Genomic DNA, 18,304 nt, shown 5'->3' with positions numbered 1-18,304 from the left:
ACAAGTACAAAATAAACATCAAAAGATTTCCAAGATGCGATCCAATGAGGAAAATTGAATTGTAATGCACACATGCCATTTGGTAGATAAGACGTCAGACTCCCAAATAATCCATATAACATAAGAGTAATGCTATTAGTAAACTGTTATATGACTGTTATACAACTGTGATGACGTGGCAGTAAAAATCAGCTCTTTGATCAATTAAAAAAAAAAAACAAGTGCTGATTTTTACTACTGCGACATTCCAGTTGTATAGCAATCGTATACAAGTCTACTAAATAGAATTATTCATAACATAATTGGAATTTCAATTAATTTACATGTGTACTTGGAAGATCTGTTAATTCGTATTTTTCTCTCATCTTCTTCATGCATAACAATCCACAAATCGAATCCAAAGCTCTCAATTCTCAGTCTCTCTATATCAAAACTTTGTTCCTGGAAATAGCAATAAACAAAAAAACTCAATTACTTTATTCCAATTTGGTAGCAAAAAAAATTCAGTTCAATTCAAACAAACTTACTAACCTTAGATGTGATTTCTTTAGAAAGCAAAAGGAGCTAAGAAATTTACATAAAATGGCCCCGTATATGAAAAAACTACCTGATCTAACCTTAAGATTTGCATTAGACACAGTCAAGTGGGATTTTTTTTTTTTTTTTTTCAAAATTCAAATCTTTTTTCTTTTTCAACCTGCTCCCAGTTCGGTACAAATTCGAATCTATGAATTTTCGAACAATTCTAGATCCAATTGATATATGCTCTGAGAAAATCGTACAATTCCACTAATATGAATAACCGTGATGGAAAAGAAACAAATAAATAAATTGTAAAAGGCACACCTACGTCTGTTTGGAGTAAGAGGAAGAGGTGGGAACACGCTTGTTCCGAAACATCATGTATCCGACGGGCAATACGACTCCGATCATCATGATCGCCGCTCCTATTATGTATCTCAGCGGGCTCGGTGGTTCCACCTCTATCAACCCCTTGAACTGCACCCACACACCATCATCACCCAAATATGAGTTTCACTGAATACCTTCCCAATATTCTCTGTACGAGATCTGAGAGAGAGAGAGAGAGAGAGAGAGAGAGAGAGAGAGAGAGAGAGGGAGACTTACAGGCATGTTTGGATTGTGCAGCTTAAACAAAACGTTTCGATGTGTCTGAGTTTGTTCTGACGGAGAGGGACGAAAGGGGCTTCCCACCGGAGCGATCTGGGTGCTCTCTCCTGTGAGATTCGTCCAGTGAGCTTTCTTCAACACCCTTGTTTCGCCACGTTGCAAACGTGGCAGTCATCGCTATTTGAAAATCAATGGGACTAAAGAGTACGTCCAGAGTGGGCCCCGTGCCCAGCCCATTCCGTGCTGGGCTAAATCACAACTTAACGAACCTAAATTTGGGCTCGCACCGGACTTTGAACTTGCTGGATCTTTTTTTTTTTTGACATGCCCACACAAGAGGAGAGATTCGAACTAGTAACTTCCACTTCATGAGACGTGATCTCCAGCTGATTGAGCTACCCATTGGGAACTGTTAGATCATTTCTTGAGTGATTGCCCTTCATTGGTTTTTTGTTTTTTGTTTTTGTTTTTTAAAATGTTGATTTTACTGTGACAATCGTATAATAGTTACTAAATAACATAATAATGTTATAAATTATATTTTTATGCCATAAACATTCCACAAAACTGATGTGGCAATATCAATCAACTTTTTGATTTTTTTTTTAAGAGTAACTACATACCATATCTCTATCGTATTGAGCTAATGTGTTGGTGGCCATCTGCCCCATAATCAATCTTAATTAAAAATTAAATAAAATCAAAGGGTTAGTACCTAGTGGGCATAATTACATCAGCCCAATAAAATGAGAATGAGATGCGAGTGTAGTATGTAATATTACTCATGTTAAAAGTCACATTTTTATCCAACAACTATCATATAAAGCTAACGTGACAATACTGACCAATCTTTGTAGTTTTTGTTTAAATAATACTACCCTACATACTAGATTCTCATCTCACTTTCATTCTATTTGACTAATGTAATAGTGTCAATCAATCATTCATTTTTTTATTTTTTTTTAAATGACTAACCTAAAGATTAATGGACACTGCCACGTCAATTAAATGGGACGAAAGAGAGTGTAGTGTCACTACAAAAAAATTGGTCCCTTTTAGGAATTAAACGCCAAGAAAACTTTCTTGACGTTTAATTCCTAACGTGAAGCTTCTACCGAAATACCTGACACACTAGGAAGTTTGATAAAACTTGTTATTTCCTGTGTAATTCTAACGCTAGGAAATTGTGTTTACTATTTAAAAATTTTCATTATACCGAAAGTATGATCAGTATTTTAAAAACTTGTTAATATAATCACTAATAAACAATATTCATTAGCTTATAACTAAATGAGAATCATGAGAACTAATGTCCTTACATCATCATAAACATCATACAAAAAAACATAAAAGACAATATGATCAAAAAAGCCAAAAAAAGCCATGTCCTCTATCATCATCTGAATGGTCCTCTCTGAGCCCAGCTGAAGCATAATGCATGCATCTCTAATATTGTTAGTATCAATAATGTATTAGAAGCATAAAAGCGTATAAGCTCCAAAGAGTATTGCAGCAAGTGAAAAGTGAAACTCTAACTAGCAATATATAATTACTAGAATAAAGTGAAATTGAAAACCTACCAAGGCCATGTATAGCACATTCCCAGCCACATCATAGCAAGAACATATATGATTAAACATGCTACAAGAATTTTTTTTTTTTTTTTTAAAAATGATGAATATACGAAAATTTCAAATGTATATGAATATAGGGTTATCATATTCAATATTCATGGAAAAGTAAAAAGAAAAGAAAAAAAAAAAAAAGGAATTAAAGCTTAACATTCAATTTAAGTCATGCCAAATCAGCTTGATAGTGTTCCATTTAAACCTAACAGTACAGGTCTAAAAGTGGTTGTAACCTTGGAGTTGTCAATATATTTGTCAGATTGAAGCTTGACATTCCATTTAATATTGCATGGATACTTTCTTTGCAGAATCACAAAGCATTTCGGTCAAAGCTTTTCAATATATATATATTTTTTTATAAAATTTTTGGCTGAATATTTAAAAAGATTCAAGTCAAGAAGCACTTATTAGTTTTAGTATGTATTACAATTAAGCTGATAGGAATAGGTAAATTTAATAATTTAATCAATACTTTAACATCATTTTTTACGTGTGAGCTCAACTATGGAGGGTCGATCAGGACATCGATACCATGTTAAATCTCTACCTATCTTTTAAATTTAATGATTTAATCAATACTTTAACAATTTTTTTTCCTTTGCGTGTACAAAGTGCTTAAGAGAATTGTTAGTAGTAATTAGAGTAGCACTACACTGAATTCTCTTTCTTAGACCATCTTTTACAAAAACTTGAGATCAGCACTGACAAGTTAACAAAAAATACTTTATTTGTTAATTCTCCTCATGCATGCAGGAGTTTTCTAAAAGTATTATATGAGGTTGTCCTGTGTAAGTCTACTGCAAAATCTTTCCATTTACTCTATGCATATAGCATAATTTCTTCCAACAGCAACCGCTAGATTTGAAGCTCCAAAATTTTATGATACATCAACAACAGGCACGGGAAAAGCTACCAATTAACAAGCAACAAAAATATAAGATCTTTCAATTTACAAGATTCAATTTCACTCGATTGAAACTCTGAAAAACAAGATCATGAAATGCACAGCAAAGTGTTGACGTAAATCCTTAGAAATGGGAAACGAATCATCATGAGAAACAAGAATTCAACCAGCCACTTCATTCATGAACAAGAAAAAAACAGTTAACCCAGAAAATTGCAGGGGTTAATTTTGATGTCTAAAACAGTAGAAAGACATCTTATATTATTATTTACGTTTTCTTATTTTATGTTTCCTAGTGTAATATAATGTACTATATGCTGGGGAAAAAAAAGTCTATTTTTTATGTTTCCTAATGTAATGTAATATATGTGATACTTTTGTCTTTGGTTTTCCAGATGGCTTGGGAAGATAACTCTAGAGCCCTACATCCATTTCTGGTTAAGGTATTGTGAAGCTTATAACTATGGAAGCTTGCTAGAACTCAAGAAAGTGAAGGGTATAGGCAATGGCGGATCTAAGAATTCGTATTAGGAAGAATAAAAGAAAAAGAGTAGGGGCGCGAGAAGGAGGAGAAAACCCTGTCCACCCCCTTTGTATCCGCCACTGGATATAGGAGGTGGGGTTTTAATTTTTTCAAAAATTTTCTGGCGTATATTTTTTTTGCCGGGAAATTTTTGACACTTGGCGTATATTCTATACACCAGGAATTTGTATGGCGTATACGTTTCTTTTAACTCGCATATAAAAAAGATACGGCACAAAAACGTTTTTAAAAGCCAGGACCAGGCCGTATTAACGTCCACCAAACAGGAACGACATCGTATAGGGTACAACGCCAGCTTCAAATTGTGAGGTGATGAGGCCATTTGGGAAGTGGGTGGGTGCTAAACGTTGCAGCAGGGGGGGAGAGAAGGAATGACTCTGATGCGAAGAGTTTCAGCGAGCCTTCCCCAAGTTATTGGATTTGCAAGCAGGCCCTTCAAATCCTTCAGAATCCCGGGAGATCCCCCGGATTCCTCAACCTCTGCCGCCCTCACCCACGGAATCCACGTCTTCCAGTGCCCTGTAAGTCCTCTCTTACACCCTCTCCTCCATTCATCTCATTTTTTTTCCCTTTGATTTCTGAGAAATAACAAGAAATTTTAAAACATAATAATAAAATCTTAAATTTCACAACTGCCAACCTTTCTCATTTGTTTTCATGGCAACCAAACGGGGGATGAATGAGACCAGTGATTTCGTGTATAGGATCTTACGTTTGGTTGAGTTTTGGGCTTCTGAGATGGGATATTGAATTGCTATGTAATGTAGGATGCGGTTGGGATTGTTGCAAAGCTGTCGGAATGTATAGCTAGTAAGGGGGGAAACATACTTGGCGCCGATGTTTTCGTACCCGAAAACAAGCACGTGTTCTATTCTAGAAGGTAATTCTTTCTGGTTCTGTTTGATCATTGTGCTAGAGAAAGTTACCATTTAGTTGATTTTCCTGTATGCTAGTTAAATTTGGTTTGGATTTTTATTGAGTGGAATGCTGTCTTTTATGTTTATGTTTTATTTAGTATTGGTTACAAATGAATGTTGTTAACAAATGTGACAGCAAAGAGTAGACTTAGTGTGTTTAGATTCGTCATTTGGGTCTTTTTTTTTGGTTCCAAACATAAGTCTAGAAGTTGCAAGAGGGTAAGGGACTCGATTCGTTATGGGAGACACTTTTGAATGGTGTATATGTGCTTGCAAGAAGAGAAATTACTTTTTGATTCTTGTGGGTAAACATCTGGATTGCTTCAATTTGGCTGCTGAAACATTGGTTTTATTGCATTGGTAAAGTGGCAAAAGGGTGATAGTTGGATGGATCGCACAAGTAGTGGTTTGTCTATAATTGAATGTTGTTTGGCTACTAAGTTTAATGTTTATGGATACATGGTTAGAGCTGAATAATTTGTCCGGCATGACAGTGGGTTTATGTTTGACCCTGTTACTAAATATGTGTGGAACATGGCAGTGAGTTTATTTTTGATCCTGTTAAATGGCCACGGGAGCAAATGGATGAAGACTTCATTAAGCTGTCAAAAATATTCAATGCTACGAGATCTGTTGTTCGGGTGCCAAATAAAGACTCCAAATATAAGATTGCTGTCCTTACTTCAAAGCAGGTATATGTTGGTCATGTTTGCTAACAAGTTCGAGGTCACTTTTCTCCTTTCAAACACAAAATCATGCTTTTCAGAAAATTGATACCAAATGAAACACTTTTCAAAAAAAAAAAAAAAAACTCATTGTTTAGAAAACTTCACTCAACTTCTTTAAGAATATTTTAAGAAAACACGTGTTTTATTTTTCAAGTGTGGAGGCTAACTGTATTTACAAAACAAATAAAAAATATAAAAAGAGGGGTTGTGATGGCCACCTCTAGCGGAGGAGAGGGGTGGATAGAGATGGTTGCATTGCTACCCTAACCGAATAGGGAGTACGGTGCGGCACCCTAAACAAATTGGGGGTGGACAGGGATGGTTGTGTAACCACGCCAGCCGGATAAGTAGTGCAACCAAATATGGGGTGGATAGAAGTGGCCACATGGCTACCCGAACCAGATAGGGGGTGCGACGTGGTCATCTAGCCGAATAGGGGGTGGATAAGGATGGTTGCATGACCTCCTCAACCAAATAGGTGGTGCCTACATGACCACCTCAATAGGTCAAAGGTGGCCACATGACCACCCTAACAAGATAGGAGTGGCCATGTGGACACCACAATCGGATAAGGGGTGGTTGTGTGGCCACCCCACCCCAACAAGTAAGACGTGGCCACATGGCCACCTCAACTAGATAGCCACCTTTCTCCATCCCTGAGGGTGGCCCATGACCATCTCTATGTTTATGTATTGTTTTTTTTTAAAATATATATATGGAGAAAAGTGTTGTAAAAGTCCTTGAGGTTTAACCTTCTATCAAATCACTCCCTAAGGTTTAAAATTGATCAAATCACTTCTTAAGGTATGCTATGTTATCAAATTCTCCCTCTGAATATCTACCATTAGGATTTTTAACAGAAATTGTGGCACGTATACATAAGCCTGCATCAAACCTAATAAAATAGCTTCACTTGTACAAAATTGTCTTCTCAACTTGATACATGGTGAACGAGAGGAGAAAAGTGAGTGGTGACCTCTCACCAACCCCACAGAGGGCATGAGGACCTACCCCACTCACCAATGTCTATTGACAAAGGGGACATGGTCGCGACCCACATCCTCTACCAGTAGGTTGGTGGACCCACCCACGCCCTCTTCGCTAGATAGGTTATGTGTGGGTTGCCCGACCCACCCACGTCCATTGGCAAAGGGGGTGTGTGTAAGTCATGACCCACAACCTCCACTAGTGGGTAGAGGGGAGCTGGGGTGGCGGGGGCAACCCCCACCCGTTCTCTGTTGGTGGGCTGGTAACCCACACTGCCTATGCCAGTGGGTGGGTTGCTCCACCTACCCATGCCCACTGGTGGCATGCAACTCATGTCGTCTACCAATGGACGAAGTAGGTGGAGGGGTGACCCTATCCCCTCCTCTTTTGATGGGTGGGGCGGCCATGCATCTACGGACGACATCCTACTCATAGTGGTAGAGGATGTGGTCTGCAACCTACTTGTGTTGCCTTTGCCAGTGATGTAGACCAGATGACACGTGCCTTCATGGAGGAGTTTGGAATTAATTCTAGCTAAAAAAAAAAAGGGAAAATTATCTTTTTCTCCCATGAACTACCACTCAATGACCATATAGCCCCATCAACTACCAACTTTACATTACAACCCAATCAACTACCATTTTGTTGCCAAAACCCTCATTCCGTCAGTCAAGGTTGTTAAGTTGGACGGTTAACCCATCACGTGCGCATAAAGTTAGTAGTTGATGGGGGGTATATGGTAATCGAGTGGTAGTTCATGGGGGGAAAAGGATAATTACCCCCGAAAAAATGCATATGCATTTAAGGCATGTGACGAGCAAGTGATGGGTTGACCGTCCAACTTAACGACCTTAATTGACGGAATGGGAGTTTTGGTAACGAAATAGTAGTTTGATGGAGTCGTAATGTAAAGTTGGTAGTTGATGGGGGTATATGGTCATCGAGTGGTAGTTCATGAGAGGAAAGGATAATTACCAAAAAAAGAAAAAGTGATGGAAGTCAAGGGTTAATGAAGGCAAAATTTGGTGGCGTTAGAAAGTTGATTCAAAGGACTATAATTTTGTATTTCACTAAAAATTTCCAATTCCAATGCTTATTAGGTCAAAATAGGTCGTGAATAATTCAAAAATCTGGTGTAGAAATCTTGCTTCTCCACTCTCACTTGAGTGAGATTGCGGTTTGATTTTTGCTTCACATTTGCTTGACTCTAGCTCAAGTGCAATTACAACAAATCACAAGATAGAAATTTCTCTTGACACTCATGCTCATTCGAGCAAGTTCGCAATTATTTTAATAAAGACTAGTTTTGTAATTTTGCTCTCAGGTTTGCGTCCCTAACTTTTATTTAAGTTCAATAAGGACAGCTTGGCTCCGCAGTTGATTTTATTCTTCAGTTTTATTGGTAAGAAACACTTTTTTAGAGAGTTTTTTTTTCTCATAGTCCTTCTAATTCTTAGAATTTTTTATGATTTATAGAAGAGTTGTGAAGTCTAGCGTGTGCAGATTTTACTTCTCACTATGTCAAATTGCATCTACCAGTTAGGGACCCTCCCACCACGCCAACTGGGGTGGTGGACACCACCTCCTTGGTGTGGCCACCCACCTCTCTTCCGTTCTTTTTTGTTTTTTGGTTTTTTATTTTGTTTCCTTCCTTTTTTCCATATGCCAAGCTAAAGTGGCAAATCTGTACATGTGGAGCTATTTTATTGGTGTAACGTTCTCTTGTGCCTACACATGTCACAAGTTCCATTAAGAACCCTAACAACATATGTATGGAAGGAGCGATTTGATAACAAAGCATTCTTAAGGAGTGATTTGATCAATTTTAAACATTAGGGACTGATTTGATTAAACCTTATGGATTTCCATTTTTTAAAGTAAGAAGTCGGCCTTCACACCCAAAAAAATAAACACGTAATTTCTCAAAATAAGCATGTTTAGTGTTTGTTTCTTTGAAAACACTAGACATTTAAGTTTACCAAACGATTTTCTTCTGCTGACCTAGAGGCAATAGTTTTCAAATGTGGACCCCACTGAAAGCACTTCTCAACTTTCCATCGCGTCAAAAACTTTTTTGAATTAAAACACAAAAAACTCTTTTCAAAATCGTTAGCCTTTTATTTTTTATTGTAACTTGAATTAATATCATGCATATTTAAGCTGCCTCTATCTTGCTGCAGGACCATTGCCTGGTTGATTTGTTACACGGAACGCAGGATGGAAGACTTCCAGTAGACATAACTTGTGTAATAAGGTGAAGTTTCAGGTCTGCCATCTTTTCATTGTTTTTTTTTTTTTTCTTTTCATTTTGATAATGTTGATTCATAGTCCTAAATGCATTTTCACTTAACAGTAATCATGATAGAGGTTCAAACACCCATGTGATTCGTTTTCTTGAAAGGCATGGTGTTCCTTATCATTATCTACCCACAACCAAAGAGAACAAGAGAGAAGGGGACATCTTGGAATTGGTTCAGAATACTGATTTTTTAGTATTTGCTAGGTACATGCAGGTAAATCAAATTTTCTGGTTTAGGCTCTCACTCTCTTCGTTACTGTATTATTTTGATAATTAAAATGGAAAATTTTTGTCAAATGATGTTTGATATTTTAATTTTCATTTACTGATAGCATGGTTTTTTTCAGTCCACCTGTCAGTATCTAAGCCAGTGGACACTAAACTTGATCAATCATACTCTTCTACTGTGTGCTTTTATTGTTTCTCTCTTTATTAATTAAAATAAAAGGAAAAATAAAAAGAAACTCATAAAGAGATGTTGTTGAATGCCCACTGTTGAAATTTACAGCATCAGTATCTTTGCAGATACTATCTGGTAACTTCTTAAAGAGCTACGGAAAGGATATAATAAATATTCACCATGGCCTTTTGCCATCATTCAAGGGTGGTAACCCATCTAAACAGGTTCAGTCATCCTGCCTTCTTCATAGGTTATATATACTGTCACCTTTCCAATCATTTCTATGCTTCCTTCCTAACTCTCTATCGTATTTAATTTGCTAGATTGTGTTGGCAGGCATTTGATGCAGGTGTGAAATTGATTGGTGCAACAAGTCACTTTGTGACTGAAGAACTTGATGCAGGGCCTATTATTGAACAGATGGTGACTACAAAATCTTTTGCAGCTGTTTTGAATTTTTTTTTTTCCATTACCCTATGACTGCCTTCTAAAGCTTTAATGGTGATTCTATGATTAATGGCAATTTACTCTAGGTGATTATTTATTAGTTAAAACTTTTGCATAACATGTCTTACGACATACCTCATCCCATTCAGCTTTTTACCACCCTGAACTTAGGGTTAGGGAGAGGAGTCACTTAAGTGAGGGTGAAACCATGAAAGCAGTTAGCTGTCCGATACACCTAGCGAATTTTGCACATTGTTGAGGCTTTGAAAATCTTAAAAGTTTATGCTACGTAAGTCCAGACTTGTTTGTGCATGTTTTAGGGATAACACCTGTCCTAGCCAGAATGTAAAGCTAACTTTTTGACTAAAATGATGTAAATTTGAGGTTTGTTGTTACAGTTGTATCTCTTATGCATTCTTTTCCAGAAAATTCTAGGGTGTTAAATTATAAGGGGAGGACCATCTTGTACTTAGTCTGTACTCTGCTCTATTTGTTTTTATTGATAACAAGATAAAACGGTGACTTTGAAGAAGCCAATGTAACTTCTGATTTTTATTATATACATAAAAAAATGTCAGATCATTATTATACTTTGTTTTTAGATTCTTCATGCTTGCATTGATTAGAATATTAGTTAAATGATTAAAATTTTCATTTCTTATCAATTTTAAGCTTTTCAGACAATCAATAATTTAACATGGTGTTAGAGCCAGTTGTGGCGACTGGTATGATGGATGATAGTGGTTCCTTTCGTAGTTAGAGTGGGGACGGTGTGCATGCATAGATGGTGGGTTCTTTTCAGAGTTAGAGCTAGGATAACGGTGGATGACATAGAGCCCCCACAAGTGATCTTAGAGATGACTCATAAAATTGATCGAGTTTCTGTTTGAAAGAGAATGTAGCGATGTGGTGATGGATTCATGGGAGAAAAAGATTGTTGAGTACATGCATGCATGTATAAAGATGCCATATGTGAGTGATTAATACAACATTATTGGGCCAAAATTTATAAACTTACGTTTTTGGGTTGAGCAGTGTCCCAATATATTATATTATGGTCTCACTAGAAAGCCACCTATCAATCTCCATAACAAAGATTATTGAGTACACGTGTGAGTGTATAAAGCTTAAGTACCATATTAGAAAGACATCACAAGTATGAGTGATCAATGTAATGTAATTAGGCCCAAAGTCATAGGCTTAAGATTTTAATGTGAGTGGTGTAGGTATGTTATATTATGGTCTCACTACTTATCAAAAAATTATTATGGTCTCACTAGAAAAGACTTCTTAAGTGTCAATTTCCTTAACAAAGTGATATCAGGATTGAGTCCTGAGTTTGAATCCTGACTCCACGTGTTTACCTCCCATTCCGGTTAAATATCTTAAACGTCAATTGTTGAGGAGTAGTTTGAACTTATACGTGAGGGAGAATGTTCGAATATTAATGAAATGATTAAATTCATCATATCTTATTAATTTAAACTTTTTGGCTAAGTGATAATTTAAGTAGTTTATATCCGTAGCACAAAAGTTGCTATTGTAGGCAATTAGTTTTCATTAATTGTACATGATGGGTCTGTCCCATTATAAACATCTCAAAATACATCCATGTTTACTTTGCAGGTTGAGAGAGTTTCCCACAGAGATAACTTGCTGAGTTTTGTTCAGAAATCAGAGAACCTTGAGAAACAATGCCTTGCAAAGGCAATAAAGTCATACTGTGAGCTGCGAGTGTTACCTTATGAGCAAAGCAGGACTGTTGTATTTTGAGGGAAAGAAGGGAATGAAGCCATTGAAAGGGGGTGCGAACTGTATGTACATTCAGTTCTTCATTCGAAATCTTTACACAAAATGTTGTAATCATTTTTAGGAATCTAATAACATGTACAAGCATTAAAAACTCATCAAGCAAGGTTCCAAACTTGTATTTCTGAATCAAACATAAACGAGAAGAAATGTTTGGAAGACTGTTATTTTGATGAGTTCCTGAATCCATTCTTTTCACCATAAGTAATTATATATATATATATACATCTGTATATCAATGATGTATATAATTCTTTAGTACTCAGGCATCATCTGTTTCTTTTCATTTTTCCCCATTGCAGAAAGAATTGTCAGAATCTGCACAGTATCTTTGTAGAGAATCAAAGTAGCTGAAAGAAATTATTAAAAACACTCGAAGTAAATTTTTTGAGGCCAATTCTTAAGTAAATTCTCAAGGTATGTTGTGCTTTTCACCAGAGTATATTTGTTCATTTTTCCCCATTGTGGAAAGAATTAGTAAAAACTCTCAAGTAAATTTTGACCTTTATAATTGTCCTGAACCAGACATAAGGCCAGTACGTTGCATGTGTTCTTTATATCTGCGTACAAGGAAACGACAATTTCTTCTCACATGAAATGGGATTGTGCCATTGGTGAAGTTATCTGCCCTACTCTTGCACTACATATACACAAAACAGAGCATATACTATTTACTAATACTTATGAATCCCAGAGAATGTTCGGTTTCTTCAATGCAGCTAACTTGACTTAGAAGATTATGAATTTCATCAACCCATCTCTGCTTATGGATCTTGTTCTTGCACTTGAACTCTAGAAGACCTTGTCCAGTTTTGAGGCCGAAATAGGCCTCCTCTGAAATTTCCCTTTCTTTTCTGTATGGCCATGCAGCACTCTCATCACAAACTCCATAAACAATACCTAGTACCAAAGTCACAGAAATTTATTGTCAGAAATTTCTTCATAACAGAGTGGTAGTCTATAGACAAGGATTCTCTTCATTTCATTTGAAATGAATAGTATTCATTTTGTGTTAAGGAAACAGTGTACATGGTTAGATACATCAACTTTAAATTATATCCATCCATTAAATGGAGCATCTTATTTCGACAATTTGATGTTGTGAAGAGATTAGGCAACTGGTGAATACAACAAAACAGTGCTGAGTGAGAGATTTGAAATGAAATGCTTACATTTATTCTTCTTGGAGAAGGCTCCTCCAACGTGTTTTCTTTTGAGCTTAATTATGACCTGAAAATGGAGTCATATGAAAAAGAAATAAGGAGACATAAGCAAACAATGCAATTCTGCAATCAGACAGTCTTTCCTCATTTTCCTCACGATTTAATTTATGTACCTGTGATTTCTTGTTGATGTAGATAGAGACATGCTTCCATTGTAAAACTCCTGTGAATTCCAATAGCAAGTGATTTAACAGTAGCTTCTTAAATTTCTAAAGGGACATACCCTTGTATATCTGATACTCAAGCATACGTACAGGCTCTCAATCATGTAAAAAAAGATTAAAACAACAAGAGTGATCGATGCTACTTTTTTCACACCCGTTTATCACACTTCTTTTATATCGATTGACGTAGTATGTTTTAAGAAACTTTTCATGTCATACACTTCAAAAAAATAGAAAGAAAGAAAGCTACTTAAAACATGCTACGTTAACCGGTGTAAAGTAAGTGTGATAAATGAAAGTAAATAATGGCATTACTCAACATGGATTTTGCTTTATGGAATATACAATACTTTCAGTCTGATGAATAATGCTAGAAACTAAATTTTAATTACACAACTATCTCATAATGCTGGTGTGGCAGTCCCAACTAATTTTTGGGTCAGTCATTTTTAAAATTTAAAAAAATTAAAGATTAGTTGAGAATATCACATCAATTATAATTATGATATAAAAATATAATTTATAGTATTACTCAGCAGAGCAATGCATTCTGCCATATGGAATATAGGATACTTTAGTCTTATAATAATAATAATAATAATAATATATTGTTGAACTTTTTACGGCAGATTACCTTTTTGAGTAACTTGCAATAATTCCCCAACAAAAGGAGGACTTTGTTCCACCATTTGACTACGGAAAGCAGCAGCCCAGTTGTTCCCTGATCCTGTCATGCCTCTATCACAGGGACTTATAGATGCATTCTTCTTTGCTTCTTTTGGCAATCTTGCTTTAAAAACTGCTTCTCCTCGCAAAGCTAATTTAGCAGAGTTAAAGTTCTATCAACTAATTAATCAATGAACAAAATAACATTAAACCAAAAATATTGTTGACATACTGACATCATTAATTAGGAACTGACCAAATTTTTTTTTTTTCTCAAAAATTAGAGCATTTTATTGCATGATGCAAAGAGACAGAGAAAGTATATACCTGTTGCAGCTGCAGCAATGAGAGTCATTAGATCACCCGGACTTCGAATATCAACCGCCGATCTGACAACAGAAGCCACAGAATCATGATCAGCCCCAGCAATTTCAGCCAATTCAATGCAGTGTGATGCCAAGAGTTGTGTAGCAGATGCCAGAGCCATGCTCATTTTTGTTTCAGAGCCACTGGAGTTCTCTGCTGCAGCAACGGCAGCCAAGGCTGATGCTAGTCCAGCCACTGAGACAGCAGAATGCATATGTGCATTTTCTACACGTGCCCTGTCTTTCTTCTTCAGTGTGCAAGGACTTGACTCTTTGTGGTGGAACCATTTTCCAAAAGACGCTGTTCTCCGACCATTCACAGAGTTTGTTACCTTCACTGCCTGCAGTAAAACAAAACAATCTAACAACATTTTACGCCGAAACAAACAGAATTTAAGTATGTGGTCCCTAATGCCATGGGAATTTAAGAACCAGGAAGAAGGAATTAAAATTTTATGGGGTTGGTTTCTCACGAAGCATTAAGCCCTCTTTGAGGCGAAAGTTCAAGCTTCACTTAACCATTGTGGCAGGGGTGCTTTGCACGGTGTCTCAAAGATCTAATCGGGGCGGAGCCTCGACCACCCGGTTATCAAAAAAAAAAAAAAAAAAGTTACGGGGGTTAGCTTACTAGTTCTGGAACATCAACTGCTGATTCTGGAAAAGTGTTGGGATTCTTGTCGAGGAAAAGATGTTTCTGCTTTTCAGCTAGAGCCTTGGAAATTTCTGAAGCAGAAAGGCTCCATGACCTGGACAAGTATTCTATAGGCTCCTGTGGTGTTTGTGGTTGAGGGATTGCAGGCAACGATGACGCCACTTTCAGCTCTCGATCTTCCTCTACATTTTCTAGCCCATGCAAGAAGCTACTCCTCCAGCCTAACTGAAAACCACTTTCCATCTTCTTTCTGAACAATGGAAACAAACAGGAATTATATCTATATTTCTCACACCCAATTCTTAAAATTGAAGAACAGTTGGATCAGTTCAAAAAGATGAATCCCAATTGAGATTTAATCAAATGGGTTTTCACAATTTCTTTCAAACACTTGTAAATAGCTAAAAAGAAGTCCAGTAGAGAAGGGTGCTTGCTTTACTAACCTTGAAAGACACCTCAAAAACTCTCAACTAATAAACTTCTTATGGAGTATATATATATATATATATATAAAAAGGAAACCGCCAGACAGAAGAGATTACACGAACAGACGTGGAAATCTAGTGCTTTGAACTCCCACGAATTCAGGTCGAATTTCATTAAAGAATCAACAAGAACTGAAGACAAACCGGCCGAATTCACGAAGCTCGAAAAATGAAAACAAGATTAATTCAAGGGACATAAAGAAAAGAAAACATAATCCAGGAAAAGTGGGGGATGGTTTCTAAGACAGGTGCAAGCAAGCACTGATTTCTATAGGAGAAGCATTACATTTATGATTTATGGATTAAGGAATATTTTTTCTGTAATAAGAAATTGACTATGGTTGTCTTTTTTTGTGTGGGTTTCGGTGGTCGGTAGTTTGAAAAAGTTCATGCTGTCAACAGCCAATGGCCATGCTGCATGGACCTTGACACCTGACGGGACGGTGCGGACGGTTTAGGGTCCCACTTCGTTTCAACCCATATGGACCATGTTGTGCTGTTCAAATCTGTCCGTTGGATCAAGAACCATGCCGCATGTCATAAATCTCAGCCCCTTGGACTGATATGAACAAGTATGTCGGCCTGCTTCCGTGTGAGTCTAAAAAAGAATAAAGTCCCACGTTATAGATATGCAACAAGTATAAATGATTAATATAGTATTGTTGGTTCAAACTTCAAACTCATGAGCTTAAATTTTTAAGTTGTGTGATGTCTTAACATACTATTAGGAGTGAAAATGTAAGCCAATAATAACCGCATGTGTATATGTAGATCACATATGCATACGGTTATTATTGGCTTACATTTTCACTCCTAATAGTATGTTAAGACATCACACAACTTAAAATATATATATATATAAGTTTCAAATTTAAGGGTTGAACCATATATTTCTCTTGTTTAGAAATTCGTTATTAATTAAAGTTATTATTTGTCATATTTTACTTATAATACAATTATCGTTATATTTAACATTAATTGATTCATGATTTGTATTTAGGGGTGTAAATGAGCTGAGCTTAAGCTAGCTTCTCTTGTTTAGGCTCGGCTTGTTTAAATTTTACTCGAGCTCGAGCCGGGCTTAAGGAAAAGCCAAAAAATCGAGCTCAAGCTCAAACTCATAATAAGTCAAGCCGACCCAATCTAGTTCACGAGTTGGCTCTTATATTTAATTTATTAATTTATTTTTTATTATAAATTTAAACTTCAAGTACTCTTAAACAGCTCAAGAAACTAGCTTGCATATGAGCATTTACTTAGTCTATTTGGCGGAGTATAGAGCCCGAGTCAATACAGTAAGGCACTTGGTTTCGAAGAGAGAGGATATGCATAATTTTATAATAAAATGATGCTATTAGAAAAAAGAAAAAGAAAAATCATCAATTTTTAATATTAATATGAAGAATTATGTGAATAACTATCAATTCGAGCTTTATACGAGGTTAGCTGAGTCGAGCCGAGCTAGCTTCGTTTAATATTCGAGCTAGGATTCGTGTTTACGAAACGCTTCATTTAATATTCGAGTCGAGCACGAGCCAAGCTTATGCGAGCCGAGCCCAAGCTCGCTCGCGAGCGGCTTGCTCTCTTAACAGCCCTATTTGTACTTCTAGGGATGTTAATTTGGATTCATTGTGTGCTTTAAATTCGTTGCTATTAACATCCACTTATAAATGTGTTACATGCAATGGGTCACAAGTTAGAATTTGGAAAGATAAATGGCTACCCCGTCCCAGGACCTTTATGGTGCAATCGAGGTCGATTCTTTTGGACCCAAACACAACTGTGAAGGAGCTCATTGATGACAACACAAAATGGTGGAAGCCCCCCTTGCTGGAAAATTTATTTATCAAGGAGGATGTTCAACTCATTTTGTCTATGCCGGTTAGGGTCTCTTCGCAAGATGATGTGTGTATTTGGAGGGGAACAAATAATGGACTCTTCTAAGTGAAGAGTGCTTACTACATTCAAAGGGAGATGGAAGCATTAGGGGAAGCCGAAAGTTCTTCTAAGAGGGGGAAAAGCACAGTATGGAAACATCTATGGGGTTTGAGAATTCCCAATGTAGAGAAGAATTTTCTCTGGCAAAAGTTTACCCACCCGTAAGAACTTGTACCGGCGGAAGATTATCGAAGACCCCTTGTGTCCTATTTGTGGTCTGGATGATGAAATTGCTCATCACATTCTCTGGCAGTGTCCTTCTGCTAGGGATGTGTGGTGTGCAAGCACTAAGAAATTGCAAAATAGTTCTTACTTTGGGATGGAATTCCTACAACTTGTTGAAGCTGTTTTTGAAAAATGTTCTATGGAGGAGATAATACAGTTTGTAGGAATTGCTAGGAGAATCTGGTTGAGGCGTAATGAAGTGGTGCATGGGGGTGCTTTTTTACATCCCAGTATATAAGGCCATTGAAGACTTCACTCTGGCGATGGGGTAGAATACTACGCAAGCCGAGGATACATAGGTGGACTGCTCCCCTGGCAGGGTGGTTGAAGGTGAATTGTGACGCATCGGTGGGAAAGGCTAAAGGATGGCTGGGATATGGGGCACTGGTGCTTGATGATAAGGGGATGGTGATGGCGGCACAATGTAAAACACTATTGGGTAACCTTGATCCAATGCTAGCTAAAGTTGGAGCGGTTTTAATGGCCATCCAATTGTGTAAGACGTTGGGCTTCCATTCGGTGCACTTTGAAGGTGACGCACAAGTTGTGGTGGAGGGGTCAATTCAATGGAGAGCGATTGGAGTAGGAAGGGATTAATGGTGGAGGATATTAAACATGAGCTCAAAGGTTTTCGTCAATGGCGGATGTCTTTTGTTCGTAGGGAGGGGAACCAAGCTGCACATGCTCTTTCTAAAATAGCCACAATGACGGAGGTAAACCAGATTTGGACTAATAAGTCTCCTAATTGTATTCAAGAAAGTATTCTGATGGAACATCATGCTCTATCTTCTT

The 18,304-nt window shown here is 37.0% G+C and overlaps 3 protein-coding genes across 8 annotated transcripts; 1 reads left to right on the top strand and 2 right to left on the bottom strand.

Moving 5' to 3' along the window:
- Window positions 1-38: 38 nt before the first annotated feature.
- On the bottom strand, window positions 39-1,290 carry LOC148587059 (uncharacterized). 2 transcript variants are annotated; one of them, XM_088514862.1, is made up of 3 exons: window positions 1,129-1,290; window positions 847-999; window positions 39-441 (listed from the first exon to the last, which is right to left on the bottom strand). In XM_088514862.1, the coding sequence occupies exons 1-2, from the start codon at window positions 1,132-1,134 to the stop codon at window positions 847-849; spliced, it is 159 nt and encodes a 52-aa protein (XP_088370988.1). In that variant the 5' UTR covers window positions 1,135-1,290; the 3' UTR covers window positions 39-441. The 2 variants fall into 2 exon arrangements, with proteins under 2 accessions (XP_088370988.1, XP_088370987.1); XM_088514861.1 differs by having other exon boundaries at window positions 851-999.
- Window positions 1,291-4,489: 3,199 nt separating this feature from the next.
- On the top strand, window positions 4,490-12,502 carry LOC132175153 (formyltetrahydrofolate deformylase 1, mitochondrial). 4 transcript variants are annotated; one of them, XR_009439392.2, is made up of 10 exons: window positions 4,490-4,728; window positions 4,975-5,087; window positions 5,666-5,816; window positions 9,020-9,093; window positions 9,193-9,352; window positions 9,664-9,762; window positions 9,875-9,961; window positions 11,612-11,799; window positions 12,097-12,211; window positions 12,320-12,502. XR_009439392.2 is itself a non-coding variant. In XM_059586998.2 (9 exons), exons 1-8 carry the CDS (start codon window positions 4,579-4,581, stop codon window positions 11,756-11,758), a joined length of 981 nt encoding a protein of 326 aa, XP_059442981.1. In that variant the 5' UTR covers window positions 4,490-4,578; the 3' UTR covers window positions 11,759-11,799; window positions 12,097-12,502. The 4 variants fall into 4 exon arrangements, 2 of the variants coding, with proteins under 2 accessions (XP_059442981.1, XP_059442980.1); XM_059586998.2 differs by having other exon boundaries at window positions 12,097-12,502; XR_009439393.2 differs by lacking the exons at window positions 12,097-12,211; window positions 12,320-12,502 and having other exon boundaries at window positions 9,664-9,788; window positions 11,612-11,703.
- LOC132175152 (VAN3-binding protein) lies at window positions 12,449-15,623 on the bottom strand. 2 transcript variants are annotated; one of them, XM_059586995.2, is made up of 7 exons: window positions 15,308-15,623; window positions 14,841-15,114; window positions 14,175-14,553; window positions 13,816-13,998; window positions 13,131-13,180; window positions 12,967-13,024; window positions 12,449-12,694 (listed from the first exon to the last, which is right to left on the bottom strand). In XM_059586995.2, the coding sequence occupies exons 2-7, from the start codon at window positions 15,105-15,107 to the stop codon at window positions 12,462-12,464; spliced, it is 1,170 nt and encodes a 389-aa protein (XP_059442978.2). In that variant the 5' UTR covers window positions 15,108-15,114; window positions 15,308-15,623; the 3' UTR covers window positions 12,449-12,461. The 2 variants fall into 2 exon arrangements, with proteins under 2 accessions (XP_059442978.2, XP_059442979.2); XM_059586996.2 differs by lacking the exon at window positions 15,308-15,623 and having other exon boundaries at window positions 14,841-15,246.
- Window positions 15,624-18,304: the final 2,681 nt, after the last annotated feature.

The sequence above is a fragment of the Corylus avellana genome, chromosome 3, assembly GCF_965113065.1.
Source record: "Corylus avellana chromosome 3, dhCorAvel1.hap1.2, whole genome shotgun sequence".
Taxonomy (NCBI): domain Eukaryota; kingdom Viridiplantae; phylum Streptophyta; class Magnoliopsida; order Fagales; family Betulaceae; genus Corylus; species Corylus avellana.
The sequence above is the reverse complement of the archived record's forward strand: the minus strand, read 5'-3'. Positions and strand labels throughout refer to the sequence as shown.

What these genes read in the sequence shown, in the direction of transcription:
- LOC132175153 (XM_059586998.2), top strand. Translation starts at nt 4,579, where the DNA reads ATGACTCTGATGCGAAGAGTTTCAGCGAGCCTTCCCCAAGTTATTGGA. An exon ending in CACGTGTTCTATTCTAGAAG is followed by an intron (nt 5,088 to 5,665) that starts GTAATTCTTTCT and finishes GGAACATGGCAG; the next exon opens with TGAGTTTATTTTTGATCCTG. An exon ending in GACATAACTTGTGTAATAAG is followed by an intron (nt 9,094 to 9,192) that starts GTGAAGTTTCAG and finishes TTCACTTAACAG; the next exon opens with TAATCATGATAGAGGTTCAA.
- LOC132175152 (XM_059586995.2), bottom strand. Translation starts at nt 15,107, where the DNA reads ATGGAAAGTGGTTTTCAGTTAGGCTGGAGGAGTAGCTTCTTGCATGGG. An exon ending in CAGTTGATGTTCCAGAACTA is followed by an intron (nt 14,554 to 14,840) that starts GTAAGCTAACCC and finishes GTTTTACTGCAG; the next exon opens with GCAGTGAAGGTAACAAACTC. An exon ending in ACATCAACAAGAAATCACAG is followed by an intron (nt 13,025 to 13,130) that starts GTACATAAATTA and finishes CTCCATTTTCAG; the next exon opens with GTCATAATTAAGCTCAAAAG.